At 48.0% G+C, this 17,881-nt stretch overlaps 1 protein-coding gene across 2 annotated transcripts in view; it reads right to left on the bottom strand.

The window, feature by feature from the left end:
- The window catches only part of MDC1 (mediator of DNA damage checkpoint 1), a 174,678-nt gene that overhangs the window by 36,886 nt on the left and 119,911 nt on the right, over window positions 1–17,881 (bottom strand). For both annotated transcript variants that reach the window (XM_086920828.1, XM_086920829.1), the window contains 2 exons: window positions 8,705–11,644; window positions 1,758–1,949 (listed from right to left, as the gene is read on the bottom strand). In XM_086920828.1, coding sequence (XP_086776954.1) covers window positions 1,758–1,949; window positions 8,705–11,644 — 3,132 coding nt within the window. The remainder of the gene's footprint in view (window positions 1–1,757; window positions 1,950–8,704; window positions 11,645–17,881) is intronic.

Below are 17,881 nucleotides of genomic sequence, written 5' to 3'. Positions count from 1 at the left end.
CACTACAACCCAGATGCAGAACCCATGCTCGTCTCATTGCACTGCTCCACAGATACAGTACCTACACTCATCCCACTGCAGAACCCAAGCATGTCCCATTGCTCTGCACCTCAGATACAGAACCCACATTTGTCCCATTGCACTGCCCCCAGATACAGACTGTACGCTCATCCCACTGCAGAATTCCCGCTCGTCCCACTGCTCTGCACCCCAAATGCAGATCTCAAGCACGTCCCATTGCTCTGCACCTCAGATGCAAATTCCATGCTTGTCCCATTGCACTGTCCCCTTGATACAGAACCTAAGTTTGTTCCATTGCTCTGCACCCCAGATGCAGAACCCACGCGCGTCCCCCTGCACTGCCCCCTAGATACAGAACCTATGCTCATCCCACTGCATAATTCACACTCGACCCATTGCTCTGCACCTCAGATGCAGAATCAACACTCATCCATTGCTCTGCACCCCAGGTGTGGAACCCACGCTCGTCCCATTGCACTGCCTCTCAGATACAGAACCTACACTCATCCCACTGCAGAATTCCCTCTCGTCCCACTGCTCTGCACACCAGATGCAGAATCCACGCTCGTCCCATTGCACTGCAACCCAGAAGCAGAACCCATGCTCGTCCCATCCCACAGTACTGCCCTCCAGATACAGAACCTACACTCATATCACTGCAGAACCCACGCTTGTTCCATTGCTCTGCACCTCAGATGCAGAACCCACGCTCGTCCCATTGCACTGCCTCCCAGATACAGAGCCTACGCTCATTCCACTGCAGAACCCACGCTCCCCCGTTGGTCTGCACCTCAGATGCAGAACCTACGCTCGTCCCATTGCACTGCAACCCAGATGCAGAACCCACGCTCGTCCCATTGCACTGCAACCCAGATGCAGAACCCACGCTTGTCCCATTGCACTGCCCCCCATATACAGAATGTACACTTATCCCACTGCAGAATTCCCACTCGTCCCACTGCTCTGCACCCCAAATGCAGAACTCCGGCACGTCCCTTTGCTCTGCACCTCAGATGCAGAACCCACGCTCGTCCCTTTCTGGTGCAGGGGCTGCAATAGGAGGCCACGCCCCTCTTGCAGCGCGTGTGCAAGTTGCCTATTCACATTCTGCTGCAGGGACTGCAAAAGATGCCATGCCCCTCTGTCAGATACTGCAGAAGCTGAAGTCATCAAAACACATATCTTCTGTGCATCCTAACTGCCTAGGTCCATCTTGGAAGACTGGTGGTATGGGGAGAATTGATTTAGAATTACTATTAATGTTCCTCCACTATCAGACAGAGATTCAAATCTCCCGTTTCCTACATAACCATGAAATACACTGAGACTCTCCTGGTCATGAGGGCCCACAGACATCAGTAAGAGTGTAGGTAGAAAAGGGAAACTCAGTGAATTCTGCACCGTTGCCACCTAGCACCTGCATTCACTTCTGCAACCATGACGCTGTACCTTAGGAGGAATGTAGCCACCCACCTCAAACATCAATCCACCATCCCTTGAAAACACAACTTTGGAAAATTATGCTCGGAGTCCCTCATACTTGCTTGCCCCAGCAGGCCATGACTGCACCACACAAGAGAAGTCTGTGGTCCCACTCACACCGCCATGACTGCACCACACGCGAGCAGTCTGTAGTCCTCCTCGCATCTCCATGTATCCCCAATCCTCACGCTAAGCTCACACAAGATTACAAGACGCATCCAGTGAGTGCCCCAGATTCTCCCATGAGCTCATACCTTGGGCATGCTGTGCTCCTTCAAGACACCAGGGATGTGGCTGAGGTTAGGGGTGCGGCTCCGGCGGAGAGGGGTGTCAGCCTGTGGAGGTGCACTTGCTTCTTCAGCCATGCCCTCAGAGGAAGCAGAGCTCTTCTTTGGGCCCCTACGTCCGGGGGCCCCAGACTCTTGAGAGGAGTCTGTCCGCTGAGCCTGATAGAAGTAGATAGGATAGTTTGAGGTGGTGGAGAGATAAACTAGATAAGATAGTTTGAGGTGGTGGAGAGATAGAGTAGATAGGATAGTTTGAGGGGGTGGAGAGATAAAGTAAACGGGATAGTTTGAGAGGGTGGAGAGATCAAGTAGATCGGATAGTTTGAGGGATGGAGGGATAGAAGTAGATAAGATAGTTTGAGGGGGTGAAGCGATAGACGTAGATAGGATATTTTGAGGGGCTGGAGAGATAAAGTAGCTAGGATAGTTTGAGAGGGGGATAGATAACGTAGATAGGATAGTTTGAGATGGGGGAGAGATCAAGTAGATAGGGGAGTTTGAGAGGGGGAGAGATCAAGTAGATAGGATAGTTTGAGGGGGAGAGATCAAGTAGATAGGATAGTTGGAGGGGGTGGAGAGATCAAGTAGATAGGATAGTTGGAGGGGGTGGAGAGATAAAGTAGATAGGATAGTTTGGGGGGGTGGAGGCATAGAAGTAGATGAGATAGTTTGAGGGGGTGAAGCGATAGACTTAGATAGGATATTTTGAGGGGGTGGAGAGATCAAGTAGATAGGATATTTTGAGAGAGGGGAGAGATCAAGTAGGGGGGAGAGATCAAGGAGATAGGAAAGTTTGAGAGGGAGAGTGATCAAGTAGATATGAGAGTTTGAGGTGGTGGAGAGATCAAGTAGATATGAGAGTTTGAGGGGTGGAGCGATAGAAGTAGATAGGATAGTTTGAGGGGTGGAGCGGTCAAGTAGAAAGGATAGTTTGAGGGGGTGGAGATATCGAAGTAGATGGGATAGTTTGAGGTGGTGGAGAGATCGAAGTAGATGGGATAGTTTGAGAGGGGGGAGAGATCAAGTAGATAGGAGAGTTTGAGGAGGTGGAGAGATAGAAGTAGATAGGATAGTTTGAGGAGGTGGAGAGATAGAAGTAGATAGGGTAGTTTGAGGGGGAGGAGAGATCGAAGTAGATGGGATAGTTTAATCGGGTGGAGAGATCAAGTAGATAGGGGAGTTTGAGAGGGGGAGAGATCATTGATAGGATAGTTTGAGGGAGAGAGATCAAATAGATATAGTTTGAGGGGGTGGAGAGATCAAGTAGATAGGGGAGTTTGAGAGGGGGAGAGATCAAGTAGATAGGATAGTTTGAGAGGGGGAGAGATCAAGTAGATAGGAGAGTTTGAGAGAGGGGAGAGATCAAGTAGATAGGATAGTTTGAGGAGGTGGAGAGATAGAAGTAGATAGGGTAGTTTGAGGGGGTGGAGAGATAGAAGTAGATAGGATAGTTTGAGGGGGTGGAGCGATCAAGTACATAGGGGAGTTTGAGAGGGGAGAGATCAAGTAGATAGGGGAGTTTGAGAGGGAAGAGATCAAGTAGATAGGAGAGTTTGAGAGGGGAGAGATCAAGTAGATAGGATAGTTTGAGGGAGAGAGATCAAGTAGATAGAGTTTGAGGGGGTGGAGAGATCAAGTAGATAGGGGAGTTTGAGAGGGGGAGAGATCATTGATAGGATAGTTTGAGGGAGAGAGATCAAATAGATATAGTTTGAGGGGGTGGAGAGATCAAGTAGATAGGGGAGTTTGAGAGGGGGAGAGATCAAGTAGATAGGATAGTTTGAGAGGGGGAGAGATCAAGTAGATAGGAGAGTTTGAGAGAGGGGAGAGATCAAGTAGATAGGATAGTTTGAGGAGGTGGAGAGATAGAAGTAGATAGGGTAGTTTGAGGGGGTGGAGAGAGAAGTAGATAGGATAGTTTGAGGGGGTGGAGCGATCAAGTAGATAGGATAGTTTGAGGAGGTGGATAGATAGAAGTAGATAGGATAGTTTGAGGAGGTGGAGAGATCAAGTAGATATGAGAGTTTGAGGGGGTGGAGCGATAGAAGTAGATAGGATAGTTTGAGGGGTGGAGCGGTCAAGTAGAAAGGATAGTTTGAGGGGGTGGAGATATCGAAGTAGATGGGATAGTTTGAGGTGGTGGAGAGATTGAAGTAGATGGGATAGTTTGAGGGGGTGGAGCGATCAAGTAGATAGGATAGTTTGAGGAGGTGGATAGATAGAAGTAGATAGGATAGTTTGAGGGGGTGGAGAGATCGAAGTAGATGGGATAGTTTAATCGGGTGGAGAGATCAAGTAGATAGGGGAGTTTGTGAGGGGGAGAGATCAAGTAGATAGGAGAGTTTGAGAGAGGGGAGAGATCAAGTAGATAGGAGAGTTTGAGGAGGTGGAGAGATCAAGTAGATAGGATAGTTTGAGGGGGTGGAGCGATCAAGTAGATAGGATAGTTTGAGGAGGTGGAGAGATAGAAGTAGATAGAATAGTTTGAGAGGGTGGAGAGATCGAAGTAGATGGGATAGTTTAATCGGGTGGAGAGATCAACTAGATAGGGGAGTTTGTGAGGGGGAGAGATCAAGTAGATAGGAGAGTTTGAGAGAGGGGAGAGATCAAGTAGATAGGAGAGTTTGAGGAGGTGGAGAGATCAAGTAGATAGGATAGTTTGAGGAGGTGGAGAGATAGAAGTAGATAGGGTAGTTTGAGGGGGTGGAGAGATAGAAGTACATAGGATAGTTTGAGGGGGTGGAGCGATCAAGTAGATAGGATAGTTTGAGGAGGTGGATAGATAGAAGTCGATAGGATAGTTTGAGGAGGTGGATAGATCAAGTAGATATGAGAGTTTGAGGGGGTGGAGCGATAGAAGTAGATAGGATAGTTTGAGGGGTGGAGCGGTCAAGTAGAAAGGATAGTTTGAGGGGGTGGAGAGATCGAAGTAGATGGGATAGTTTGAGATGGTGGAGAGATCGAAGTAGATAGGAGAGTTTGAGGAGGTGGAGAGATCAAGTAGATAGGATAGTTTGAGGAGGTGGAGCGATGGAAGTAGATAGGGTAGTTTGAGGGGGTGGAGAGATAGAAGTAGATAGGATAGTTTGAGGGGGTGGAGCGATCAAGTAGATATGATAGTTTGAGGAGGTGGATAGATAGAAGTAGATAGGATAGTTTGAGGGGGTGGAGAGATCGAAGTAGATGGGATAGTTTAATCGGGTGGAGAGATCAAGTAGATAGGGGAGTTTGAGAGGGGAGAGATCAAGTAGATAGGAGAGTTTGAGAGAGGGGAGAGATCAAGTAGATAGGATAGTTTGAGGAGGTGGAGAGATAGAAGTAGATAGGGTAGTTTGAGGGGGTGGAGAGATAGAAGTAGATAGGATAGTTTGAGGGGGTGGAGCGATCAAGTAGATAGGATAGTTTGAGGAGGTGGATAGATAGAAGTAGATAGGATAGTTTGAGGAGGTGGAGAGATAGAACTAGATAGGGTAGTTTGAGGGGGTGGAGAGATAGAAGTAGATAGGATAGTTGGAGGAGGTGGAGAGATAGAAGTAGATAGGATAGTTTGAGGGGGTGGAGGGATCGAAGTAGATGGGATAGTTTAATCGGGTGGAGAGATCAAGTAGATAGGGGAGTTTGAGAGGGGGAGAGATCAAGTAGATGGGAGAGTTTGAGAGAGGGGAGAGATCAAGTAGATAGGAGAGTTTGAGGAGGTGGAGAGATCAAGTAGATAGGAGAGTTTGAGGGGATGGAGCAATAGAAGTAGATAGGGTAGTTTGAGGGGGTGGAGAGATCGAAGTAGATGGGATAGTTTAATCGGGTGGAGAGATCAAGTGGGTAGGATAGTTTGAGAGGGGGGAGAGATCAACTAGATATGATAGTTTGAGGGGGTGGAGAGATCAAATAGATAGGACAGTTTGAGGGGGTGGAGGGATCAAGTAGATAGGATAGTTTGAGAGGGTGGAGAGATCAAGTAGATAGGATAGTTTGAGAGGGTGGAGAGATCAAGTAGATAGGATAGTTTGAGAGGGTGGAGAGATCAAGTAGATAGGAAAGTTTGAGGGGGTGGAGCGATCAAGTAGATAGGACAGTTTGAGGGGGTGGAGAGATCAAGTAGATAGGAAAGTTTGAGGGGGTGGAGCAATCAAGTAGATAGGACAGTTTGAGGGGGTGGAGCGATCAACTAGATAGGATAGTTGGAGGGGGTGAGGAGATAAAGTAGATAGGATAGTTTGAGGAGGTGGGGAGATCAAATAGATAGGAGAGTTAGAGGGGGTGGAGCGATCAAGTAGATAGGATAGTTGGAGGGGGTGAGGAGATAAAGTAGATAGGATAGTTTGAGGAGGTGGGGAGATCAAATAGATAGGAGAGTTAGAGGGGATGGAGCGATCAAGTAGATATGATAGTTTGAGGGGGTGGAGCGATCTAGTCGATGGGATAGTTTGTGGGGGTGGAGATATAGAAGTAGATGGGATAGTTTGAGGGGGTGGGGCGATAGAAGTAGATAAGATATTTTGAGGGGGCAGACAGAGAAAAATCAAGAATCCTTTCTGAGAGAGAGCATTCAATCTGCCATCCCTCCCCTTTAAAAGTGATCAATCTTAGGTACAAAGGAAACCTCCGTAGCTGCGATCTGTCAACCCAAACCTTCTCTTGGGGGAAGAAATCCTCTGAATGGAAGGAGTGTTTGGACTCCACACTTGTTCCCTCACTGACCTCTATCTACGGACCTGCTGCATAATTGCCTGCATTATTCCACTGGCCCTGGCTATCACTTGTACCCTCGCCATGCACTGCTTATGACCTGACATATTATTTCAGGTATGACATATCAAATGACATCCCTAATGACATAATGCAAAGTAGCCAGGGTGTGATACATGTTTTTTCAGACTGGAATGCATTAATTAAGCTACATCTAAATACAATTTTCTAAAGCTTCTCTACTGCTGATGGGTGCAACCTTTTGCAAAACGGACTTTAAACATATATGTGAATTCAGCCACATTTATTAGATAGTATGTGTTTTTTCTCTTGGTATGTAGGTGTTCATGAAACAAAATGGCTCTGTAGATATTAATGCAATTGGTAAATTATTAAACCTTGTATACTGTTAAAGAAAATATTTGGTAATTATTTATCTTAATGAGACATGTTGGTTAGGGACTTAGAAACCCCACTAGAACAACACATGATGAAAGTACAATTTAAACCATGTGTTAGTCATTCACCCATATAATCATTCATTCTTCAAGAATCTATGTCATACAATTTCCAGTGAACTTCTAGAAATAGTTATTAGCACTTTTTAAACCTCCAGTTTATATAAAAATGGACTCTAGCTTTACAGGACAACTGTTTAGCGTCAGCATGTACACAGAAAGCCACAGCTAAATAATGTATTCTAAGGAAAAACTTGATTTCTCACAATGTTTGGTACAGGCCTTTGATTTAAGAACAACCTATTTGAAAAGTATGTCTGCAACGCACACTGGCTGTGCTCAATCTCTGCCTTGTTTAAACGCAGTTCTGCTTGCACCTAAAACTTCACTGGTAGCTAAAGAGTACACCACATACCTTTTACCATACGGAATGAGATTGGATCCAGCACTACACATGTTCTACTGTGCACACAAGCACAGGCAGTCGAACTATAGGTTTCTGAGCCCTTCATTCCATACTGCCCCTTGTAAAATTATCCACTGATTTATAGATTGATTTGAAGCGCATTAGCGTGGACGATGTGCGTGCTGCCATCAATTATTTTATATAACATGTCATGAGTGATGTAATAAGTGAGGTCATACGCAGTCATTGGCGGGGCACAAGATATTGTTAGCTGACTGACCTATAACTGCAGAAGTTCAGTGTATTTTTCGATGTTAAAACATTACATTATGTGTGACATTGTCACTTAACTGTAACATCCTTTGACTTTTTTCCCAGTGAAATTCTGAGTTTAAAAAAATTTAACTTAAGGTCTTTTTTACATACCAAATATAACATTACTTTAAGCTTTGTTTTTTCAGTCCATTTGAGGTTTTGTTAATGCAAGTTACGTTTTGTTTTCCCATACCCAACTATAACATCACTTTACCTTTCTTATTTGAGTACATTTTTTATCATATTCAGCCGACTCTAAGCTGTGGAAAACTTTCCTCCATGTACAACAGATAAGTTGGCAGCATTGCTTGGTGTCCGAAGCCATGCTCTGGGGCCAAAAGCTTCCATGGGCAGCCAACCTGCTACTGTGCATGGCTTTTTAGTCCAACCAGTCCTTATTTACACATAATTGTTTACACAGATTGTGTGCAGAAGAGATTAGATATAATTGTTTTTGTTTGTGCGTTTTCATATGTTTGCGCTGCTTTCACATTTTTCTTTTAACAGTTTAGAGATACTGTTTTCATAATTTTGTGGATCAAATTGTGCTAGTTTATTTTTTCTCCTCTTTTTAGACTTTTTAAAAAAAAAAAATTTTTTTAAACATGTGTGGGTGTCTATTGCTTCGGCAAAACGTGTTTTTATTATTTATTTTATTTATTTTAGCTGTTTTATAGCGCGCTCAGATACTACCAGAGTGTCCTGGTGCACTTGCCCGAGGACCCAACCCCCCCAACCTTTCCAGGTGACATTAATTGCAATATGTTGTGAAATACTGCACATTGCAGTCTGCCTGCAGCATAGAAGCCACTGAGGGGAGGGGAGGGGAGGGGAGGGGAGGGGAGAGGAGAGGAGAGGAGAGGAGAGGAGAGGAGAGGAGAGGAGAGGAGAGGAGAGGAGAGGAGAGGAGAGGAGAGGAGAGGAGAGGAGAGGAGAGGAGAGGAGAGGAGAGGAGAGGAGAATTGAAAGACAATCTGGATTCTGGAAAAATGTGAGTAAAATGGAAGGAAGACCAGGTCTGGTTTTAGAGAGGTTGGAACGCAGCCCACCTGTTTCCGTCCGCGGCTACTGCTCCTGCTGGAAGCACTGGAGTGAAGTTCCTCTTGACTGGGCAAGCTTACTATGTTCTCTGTTGCCTCTATTGATGCCAGCTGCTCCCCTTCTGTAATTTCTGCCTCTACAGTTTTTCTTGCATTTTTCCGCTGGGACCCTCTTCCTCTGATTTGTGGTGCCTCTGTCTGGTTCTTTGCTTTCTTCAAGGTAGCAGCCTGCTTCTTCTGGGATATCGCGCCTTCTGATGCAGCACTTTCCACATTTCCCTGGCTCTGGCCATTCTCAGCCTCATCAATGGCAACTGCAGCCGCTGCATCTTCATTAGGTGCAGTGTTGTTCCTCCTCCTCTTCTGTTCAGTGCTTTCTGCTTGTTCAGCACTGTCATGGCCTCCCTCCTCGCTCTTGTTTTGCCTCTTCCTGCGACCAGTAGCTCCCCCTTTTAAGTCGGCCTCTTGAAGACGGGTGCTTGAGGTGACAGCAGACTCAGACACAACAGCTTCTTCACTTGAAGTACTTATCCATTTTCTCTTCTCATTGATCCTATCCTTCTGCTCAGCTTTGCTGAAATCATTTTTCTCGATCTCAGCATCTTGCGTCTGGGGCTCTTCTGCTTCTTTGCCTGCAACTTCCAGATTTCTCCCACTCTGGCTGCTATGTGCCACATCACTTGCAATGGCTATATCAGAAACAATCCCTTCAGATAGTTTAGTATGCTCGGAGCTTTGTGTTTGTTCATCTCTGTTGTCTGCTGCCACATCTTTCCCCGTCTGCTTCCTTCTTCGCCGCCCAGTTGCCTTTGCAGTTGTTGCAAGTTCTCTTAAACTGCTCTCGTCACCGGCAGCAGAAGAGGCTGCACTATTTGTGGCAGAGTTTGTCTCGTGTATCTTCTGTTCACTGTTTACACTTAGGCTGAGGTTGCTAACCTCTTCCATTGTTTCTTCACTTTGTTTTGTGGCACTTCGCTTCCTAGAAGTTCGGGGGGCCAAGGTAGAGTTTCGGACCTCTTCTACTTCTGAAGCTGCTGCTGTACTTCCTCTATTCGGACGTGCTCGACAGAGTCGGTCATTTTGCCTGACCTCTTCTGCTGCTTCTGGCCCAACCTCTATAGTTCTTCTTTTCCTAGAGTATTTGGATGCTACTGTCTCTTCAGCGACCACTATATCTTCAGAAGCATCTATGGCCTCTTCCTTTTCAGAAGCTTGGGAGGCTGTGGTGGAGGCTTCGGTCACTACAGTACCTTTCTTCCTAGATGTTTGGAGGGCATCTCTTGTCTCTTCTACAGTCTTTCTGGTTCCTCTCTTCTTGTTGACTTGAGTATCTAATTCCATTCCAGCCTCTACTTCAACTTCCTCTTTCGCCTCGCTTTTCTCAGTTTGGAGAACATCTAGTCCTTTTTCTTTACCAACTGTCCTTCTCTTCCTAGCTGCTTGGGCATCTAAAGTGGTGGAGGTCACATTATTTATCACTTGCTCACCATCGCTCACTGTTCTCCGCCTCGTGGGAGTTCGAGTAGAAGCATTTTCAGTCTGGTCGCTTGTTGCTGTCTGGATACTCGTCACTGCCTGTTCTGCACTGAGGTTTTCCACCTGATTATTTGGCACAACTGGTTCTATGCTGAGGGCTGCAGCATGACTGTCTACCAGCTCTTCTTTCTCAACAGCACCCCCTGCTTGACTGTTTGTCACCCTCTGTACGCTAGTGGGTGGCAGTTGCTCAGGTGGGCAAGTCCTTCCTTCATGACTGCTGCTTGGATGATTGTTTTTAGTCTTTGCCTTCAGTGTTTGCTCAGAGGTTAGGTCTGTGGTTGTGCTCACTTCGGATGGGGTTTCCAGTTCTGTACTCTTGGTTGCTTCGATGACGGGAACCTTCTTTGTTCCTTTGCGTGCACCTGATGCCTTAGGCTGATCCTGCTCTTCCTCCACCCCTTCCTTCTCCACAGGACCTCCTCCCCTTGTTCTACCACGCACAGATAGTTTTGGTGTAACCACTTCTTCAGTCGTACTGCCAATAACAGATTTCCTGGACCGAGACACTCTGGTTGGAGCGGGTAAGTCCACTGGGGCTACTACTGGATCCTGCTGCTTTTCACTAACATCACTGGAAACTACTTTCTTCTGCCTCCCTCGGCCCCGTACAGGAACAAACTCAGACTTGGACTCTTCCCTGTTCTCTGCTTCTGTGGCAGGTGCCTTCCGCCTGTTTCGATTTCCACTAGTTTCTGGCTCAGAAAGAGTCATAGATTGCTCGGTCATTGGCAGGGCAGTAGCCTTCTCACCTCGCTTTGCATTTCTTCTCTGCATCACTGGTGTGGCTGTCGAGTGACTGCTGCCATGTCCAGCAATGCTTGCTTCTTCAGCATCAGTCGGATCCATACAAGAAGCTGCAGCAGCTGCAAGAGGTGGATCTCTGGAAGCCTTTTCAACAGATGTCGGTGGTGGGTTACTGATCCTCGCTCCTTTTTCCATAACATGAATATGGTTACTAGTTACAACTTGTGCATCATCAGTACTTGGAGGTTTGGAATCAGGCGCTTCCACGTGAGTAGCAAGAACGCGAGTAGTTTCTGGATTATCTACACTTAGAGTAGCTGATACTTCTATACCAGGAGCAAGAGAGTCTGTGGTCACGGCTGCTTCAATGCACACTTCTGGTATACCAAGCCGAGTAAGCGGGTCAGCCTCAGAAGCACCTTCATACTCTGGCTCTTCGATGGCAGCTCGTCTTCTTAGGCCCCTACCACGCCTGCCTTTCTTGCCAACTCTGTCATCTTCAGTCTCCTCAAGAGGCTGCACCTCCTGTCCTGGGAGATTCTGACCCACTGTGTCATTAATTTTCTTACTCCTGGCTGGCGTTGATAATGTAGCAGAGGCTCTTCTTGCCAGCCGGCCACGGGCAGTTTGTGGACGATCGTTAGCTTTGGGCTCTACTTCTAGGACCTAAAATGAAACACACACAAAATAAGCTACTACTGTCTAATGTGATACTGTCAACACGATGGCCATGATAGCTATGGTGGTGTGCCAAGTTATGGGAGGTAATTCTATTAGGGTTGGGCTCTGGTTCACATAATTGATGAGTGGGTACTTCTGGACAGGCACATATGCTCACAAAGCGGTACAAAAGGGGGTGGTGATGGACGGAGCATCTGAACCAATCAAACACTCGCACCCAGTCAAAAGATCTGGGTTTAATCCATCACCGTTCTTTAGCCCACTCTGCCACCCCAGTTCAGACATGGCCATATGCAAATCAGTCTGACCCTGTGCCTCATGGGAACAGTCCAGCCCAAACTGCCAAGCCATGCCTTCCCTGGACCGGAAGGAATATGCTACTTACCAGTATGCATCTGTTCTTGGCATGTAGGGCTGCTGACATTCATATCTGTGCATAGATCGCCGCCTGGTGTTTGGTCCGGATGATTGCACATTGTTGTCCTGGAAGAGTCTTCGAAGTATCACGACATAGGTGGCTCCTCCCCTGGACTACAGTGCGCATGGGCATCCTCTCCATCCTCAGATTGTTTTTCGCCATTGTGGCAGAGATGGAGTGTAATACAGTAAGTGATGACCATGCTTGAGAATGATTCTGAGTGCTACAGCTGCTACAGGCACCAGGGAGGAGGGCGGGCGATATGAATGTCAGCAGCCCTACATGCCAAGAACAGATGCATACTGGTAAGTAGCATATTCCGTTCGAGGCATGTGGGCTGCTGAATTCATATCTGTGCATAGAATAAATAGCAGTTACCTCCTTAGCGGCGGTTGCCCGTGCCAGCTGCAGCAGTCTGAAAAAGGGTTTTGAGAACAGCCTGTCCTACAGCAGCTTGCTGTTTGGAGTGTACATCTACGCAGTAGTGTTTGGTAAATGTATGTATGGTGGTCCATGTGGCTGCTCTACATATATGCTCTAGGGGAATGTTACCTATGAAAGCCATGGATGCCCCTAGCTTGCGCATGGAATGCGCTCTTGGGGGAACTGTTAATGTGCGTTTAGCTTTTTGATAACAGATTTGTATGCACTTAACAATCCATCTGGCTATACCTGATTTGGAAATAGGGTTGCCTTTGTGTTATGGAGAGAAGGCAACAAACAGTTGTTTAGTCTTTCTAAAGTCTTTTGTCCTGTCGATGTAATACAGGAGAGCTCTTTTAACATCTAAGGTGTGCAGTGCTCGGTCTGCCACTGAATCAGGATTTGGAAAGAAAACTGGCAGTTCTATGGTTTGATTAATGTGGAACTGCGACACCACCTTAGGCATGAATTTAGGGTTGGTACGTAGCACTACTCTATTAGCATGAATTTGTAGGAAAGGTTCTTGAACTGTTAGGGCTTGAAGCTCACTAACTCTTCTTAGCGATGTGATGGCTATTAGAAAAGCCACTTTCCATGTAAGAAACTGTATCTCACAAGAATGAAGAGGTTCAAAGGGGGGCCCCCATGAGTCTGGTGAGAACTATGTTTAGATTCCAGACGGGTGAAGGAGGGTGTCTGGGAGGGATCACTCTTTTGAGTCCTTCCAAAAAAGCCTTAATGGCAGGCACTCTGAAAAGGGAAAGATGCTGCCTGTTTTGAAGATATGCTGCCATGGCGGCCAAATGTATCCTGATGGAACTATATGCCAGATTGCATCTGTATAGATGCAACAAATAACATATGATGTTTTGCGTGGACGCATCTAGCGGATTAATGTCATTATTAGAACAGTATATGACAAATCGCTTCCATTTGGCTTCATAGCATGCCCTAGTTGTGTGTCGCCTTGCCTCCTTGATGATGTTCATACAGTCAGGGGGCAAGTTGGGGTAGCCAAACTCTATGACCTAAGGAGCCATATTGCAAGGCTCAACTGTTGCGGATCTGGGTGCTGAATGTCTCCATGGCTCTGAGTGAGGAGACTGGGCGTGAGGCGCAGCCGTTGGGGAGGCACCACTGAAAGTTCCAGGAACGTGGTGTACCAGGCCTGCCTTGCCCACGTTGGAGCAACCAGGATGAGAGTCATGGAGTGCTGTTTCAGTTTGCGTGCCACTAGCGGTATGAGCGGTGCTGGAGGAAAAGCGTACGCAAATCTGCCTGACCAGTTCATCCATATCGCATTGCCCTGAGGCTGCGGGTGTGGGAACCTGGCGGCGAAGCTTTGGCATTTTGCGTTTTCCTTTGTGGCGAACAGGTCTATCGCTGGATGACCCCACTGCTGGAAATATGGTTGGAGCACCGAGGGGTGTAGTTCCCACTCGTGCATCTGATGGCTGTGCCTGCTGAGCAGGTCCGCCATCTGGTTGTCTTTGCCTGGAAGATGTTCTGCCATGAGGAAGATGTTCCTCTGGATAGCCCACTTCCACATGCTCTGTGCTAGATGAGAAAGTTGCGGAGAGTGTGTGCCTCCCTGCTTCTGGATGTAATACATTGCAGTCATGTTGTCCGTCCGGATCAGCACAAATTTGTTGCAGAGGTGCAATTTGAATGCCTTCATCGCCATGAAGATTGCCATCAGCTCCAACAGATTGATATGCATGTTTTGCTGCTGCGTCGTCCATAGTCCCTGCACAGTATAATGGAGGACATGCGCTCCCCAGCCCTGGAGAGATGCGTCCGTCGTAAGCACTATTTGTGGGACAGGCTCTTGGAACGGTCGTCCCCTGCAAAGGTTGTGTGTGTTCCACCAATGCAGAGAGTTGTATGCACGACCGGTCACCAACACTAGGTCTTTCAGATGCCCATGAGCCTGGGTCCACTGTTGTGCCAAGCACTCCTGAAGCGGACGCATGTGTAGCCTCGCGTGCAGGACTATGAAGACGCAGGAGGCCATCATACCGATCAGCTGCATGAATACCTGCGCTGGGAGCGAGTGCTGGGGCCTGAATTTCTGAATTAGCAACTGCATGCTGTGGACTCTGGCAGAGTTTGGCTGCGCTGTTGCTGTTAGAGTGTTTATTGTTGCACCTAGGTACTGTTGTACATGAGCGGGCTGAAGGTGCGACTTTGGGTAATTCAATGAGAATCCTAGACTGTGTAGGAGGGGAATTGTGCGTGACATGTGGCCGGCACACTGCTGAGCTGACTTTGCTTGGACAAGCCAGTCGTCCAGGTAGGGATAGACATGGATGTGCTGTCTCCGAAGGTGCGCAGCCACCGTCGCTAAGCACTTGGTGAACATCCTGGGGGCAGTGGTGACCCCGAAAGGCAGGACCTTGAACTGGTAATGCTGGTCGTTGACGGTGAACCCGAGATACTTCCTGTGACCTGGGTGGATAGGAATGTGGAAATATGCATCTTTCAGATCTAGGGTTGCCAGGAAGTCTCCCTGACTGAGCAATGGTAGGACTTGCTGTAAAGTCAACATATGAAAATGTTCTGACAAGATGTACTGGTTCAGGGGTCTGAGGTCTAGAATGGGCCGCAAGGAACCGTCCTTTTTTGGGATTAAGAAGTACAGAGAGTACACCCCTGTACCTTGCTGTTCTAAAGGCACGAGTTCTATTGCCCCTTTTTGCAGCATGGAGAGTACTTCTTGCTGCAATAAGTGCATGTGCTCTGCGGACATAGGATGGTGCCTTGGGGGTATGTTGGGAGGAGTGGAGGTTAGTTCCAGACAATAGCCGTATTGGATAAGTTGTCTCACCCACCTGTCTGTGGTGATGCCTTCCCAGACCGGCAGGAACTGCTGGAGTCTTCCCCCGACCGGTGTTAAATGGTCTGGGGGCAGTGACAAGGCGTCACTGTTTGTTGGGGGCGGAGGATCTGGCATTGTTGTTTCCACGTCCGCTGCCTTTGGTGCTGTTTCCACGATATCCACCCCTGTTATTTTTGTTATAGGTGGTCTGCGTGCTCCCTTTGTTGTATTGGGCCTGCTGCAGTGCTTGACGGCTAGAGGCTCCCCTGTTACCGGAGCGACGAAAGGAACTGCCCCATAACTGCTGTGACTGCAGGGCCCCCATGGATTTTACTGTCTCAGTGTCTTTCTTAATCTTTTCAAGGGTCGTGTCTACATCAGGACCAAAAAGAAAGTCAGGGTTAACTGGCTGGTTAAGCAAAGTTGTCTGGATCTCTGGTTTAAAACCAGAGATGCGGAGCCAGGCATGACGTCTCAGCATAACACTAGTGTTGATGGCCCTAGCTGCCGTGTCTGCTGCATCGAGTGCACACTTGATGGATGCATTCGAAATCAACTTTCCTTCCTGTATTAGCATTTCTGCTCCCTCCTTATAAGCATCAGGTAGGTGTTGCAGTAGCTGTTCTAACGTGTCGTAGTGAGCCCCATCGTATCTAGCTAATAGGGCCTGTGTATTTGCGATCCTCCAAATATTAGCCGCTTGAGCAGCTACACGCTTGCCAGAAGCTTCCAAGATCTTGGATTCTTTGTCCGGACAAGGAGCATCACCACTAGTTTGAGAGTTTGCTCTCTTGCGAGCATTAGCCACAACTAAGGAGTCCAATGGGAGCTGGCCCCTGATGTACGTAGGGTCCACAGGCGCAGGCCAATATTTTCTTTCAATCCTTGGGTTTACAACCCTTGCCCTGGTGGTCTCCTTGAAAATGTCAGAAGCATGTTTCAGGACACCTTTCAGCATAGGCAATGTCTTTACTGATTTTTCTGAGGTGGAGAAAGTATCGAATAGAAAGTCTTCCTCAACTGGATCTGCGTGATTTTCCACGTTATGGTTAATGGACGCCCTTTCTAGTAAAGCGTTAAACGCCGCCGTGTCTTCAGTAGGCGAGGTCTTCACATTATAGGACTGAGCATCAGGCGCAGTGTGTGGCTCATCAGGGTCAACCCCGGGTCATTCCATGGTTGAGGTTCATCTTGATCCGCGTCAGCATGATAATTAAATTCAATCTGACCGTAACCCTCTACCACATCCTCATTGATGCGTGTGGGAGAATAGGCATATTGTTGGGTGTATTACTCCACAGGTTCGAAGAGAACAGGTGAGGTGGCTGAATCCCTCTTCCTTTTGAGAGGGATTTTGTATGACTCCAAAGGATGTTCTGGAGCGATTTTCCGTTTGTGAATGGTGAGCCTGTCAGAATCCGAGTCGATGAAAAGCTTCGACTGATTGTCATACGAGGGTGCTTGGAACATTACCTCCTCTGGAATGGACTGAGACTTGGAAGGTCCCGACACCTTCTTTGACACTTCGGCACCCTTTTGAGGTTCGAACGCTTTGGGTCGAGCGGTCGGGGGACAGTCCATATTTAATTGGAGGAGGCACCTGAGACGAACCGACCTTCTTCGAGATCGACGGAGTCTTCGATCCGATCTGCTTTGGTGGCTCACCAGCATGCTTGCGGCCTTGCGTCGACTCGAGCGCCGGACGTGCCGCAGGCACGGACTTTAACGCAATATGCTCTTTCGGGTCGGGTTTTGTCTTCGACTCGAGGGCCTTGCTTACTATCGGCTTGGAGGATGCAAGCGTCGGTTCAACAGTCTTTTTAGTCTGGAGTCCTTTGGCAGTGTCGCCATGTTTGGACGTCAACGTAGATTGCGTCAGAGTGACGAGCTTGACCGTCGAGACTGGCTTCGGCGCCCCGCTCTTCGGGCGGACGCCCCCTTGTGACCCCGAAGGGTCGACAACACTTTTTGACTTGACTGGAGCCGAGGAGTCCGAGGGCGTCGAACCGAGGACTGTTTTCAACAGTTTCCGTTTCGTTTTCGCCTCTGTTCGTTTCGGTTTCGATTTGGATGGATCGACCGATGGCTCCTTTGAAGTATTCTTAGCCGGGCATAGACGCGGGGCTATAGAATGTAGAGTAGATCTCGGCTAAGGCCTTCCGGCGATGCCTCGACCTGAGCCTTAGAGAGGACAGTGTCAAGTTTAGGCCCCGCGACTGCAGGTGGGCCTTGCTCATCGCTCGAGTCGTCATCGACGGCTCCGATGGCCTCTGCGTCGTCTCCTACCTCGACGACGTCTTCTTCATGGACGTAGTCTTCTTCTTCGTCCACATCGAAGGTAGAGTCCTGCTCCGGCGCAGGGTCCGACTGCTGGTCAGGATCCTCTTCATCGACGCCTTCATCGTCATCGGCCTCGAAGATGTTCTCTGGGTCGGGCGCCGCTTTTTGCGCCGACTGTCACGCTGCGCGTCGAAGTCGAAGCGTCTTCTTCGACCGGAACTTGGAACAGGCCATACAGCTGGCCTCGTCGTGGTCCGGGGATAAACATTTATTGCACACTGGG

Source organism: Lissotriton vulgaris, chromosome 5, assembly GCF_964263255.1.
Source record: "Lissotriton vulgaris chromosome 5, aLisVul1.2, whole genome shotgun sequence".
Lineage (NCBI taxonomy): Eukaryota > Metazoa > Chordata > Amphibia > Caudata > Salamandridae > Lissotriton > Lissotriton vulgaris.
The sequence above is the reverse complement of the archived record's forward strand: the minus strand, read 5'-3'. Positions and strand labels throughout refer to the sequence as shown.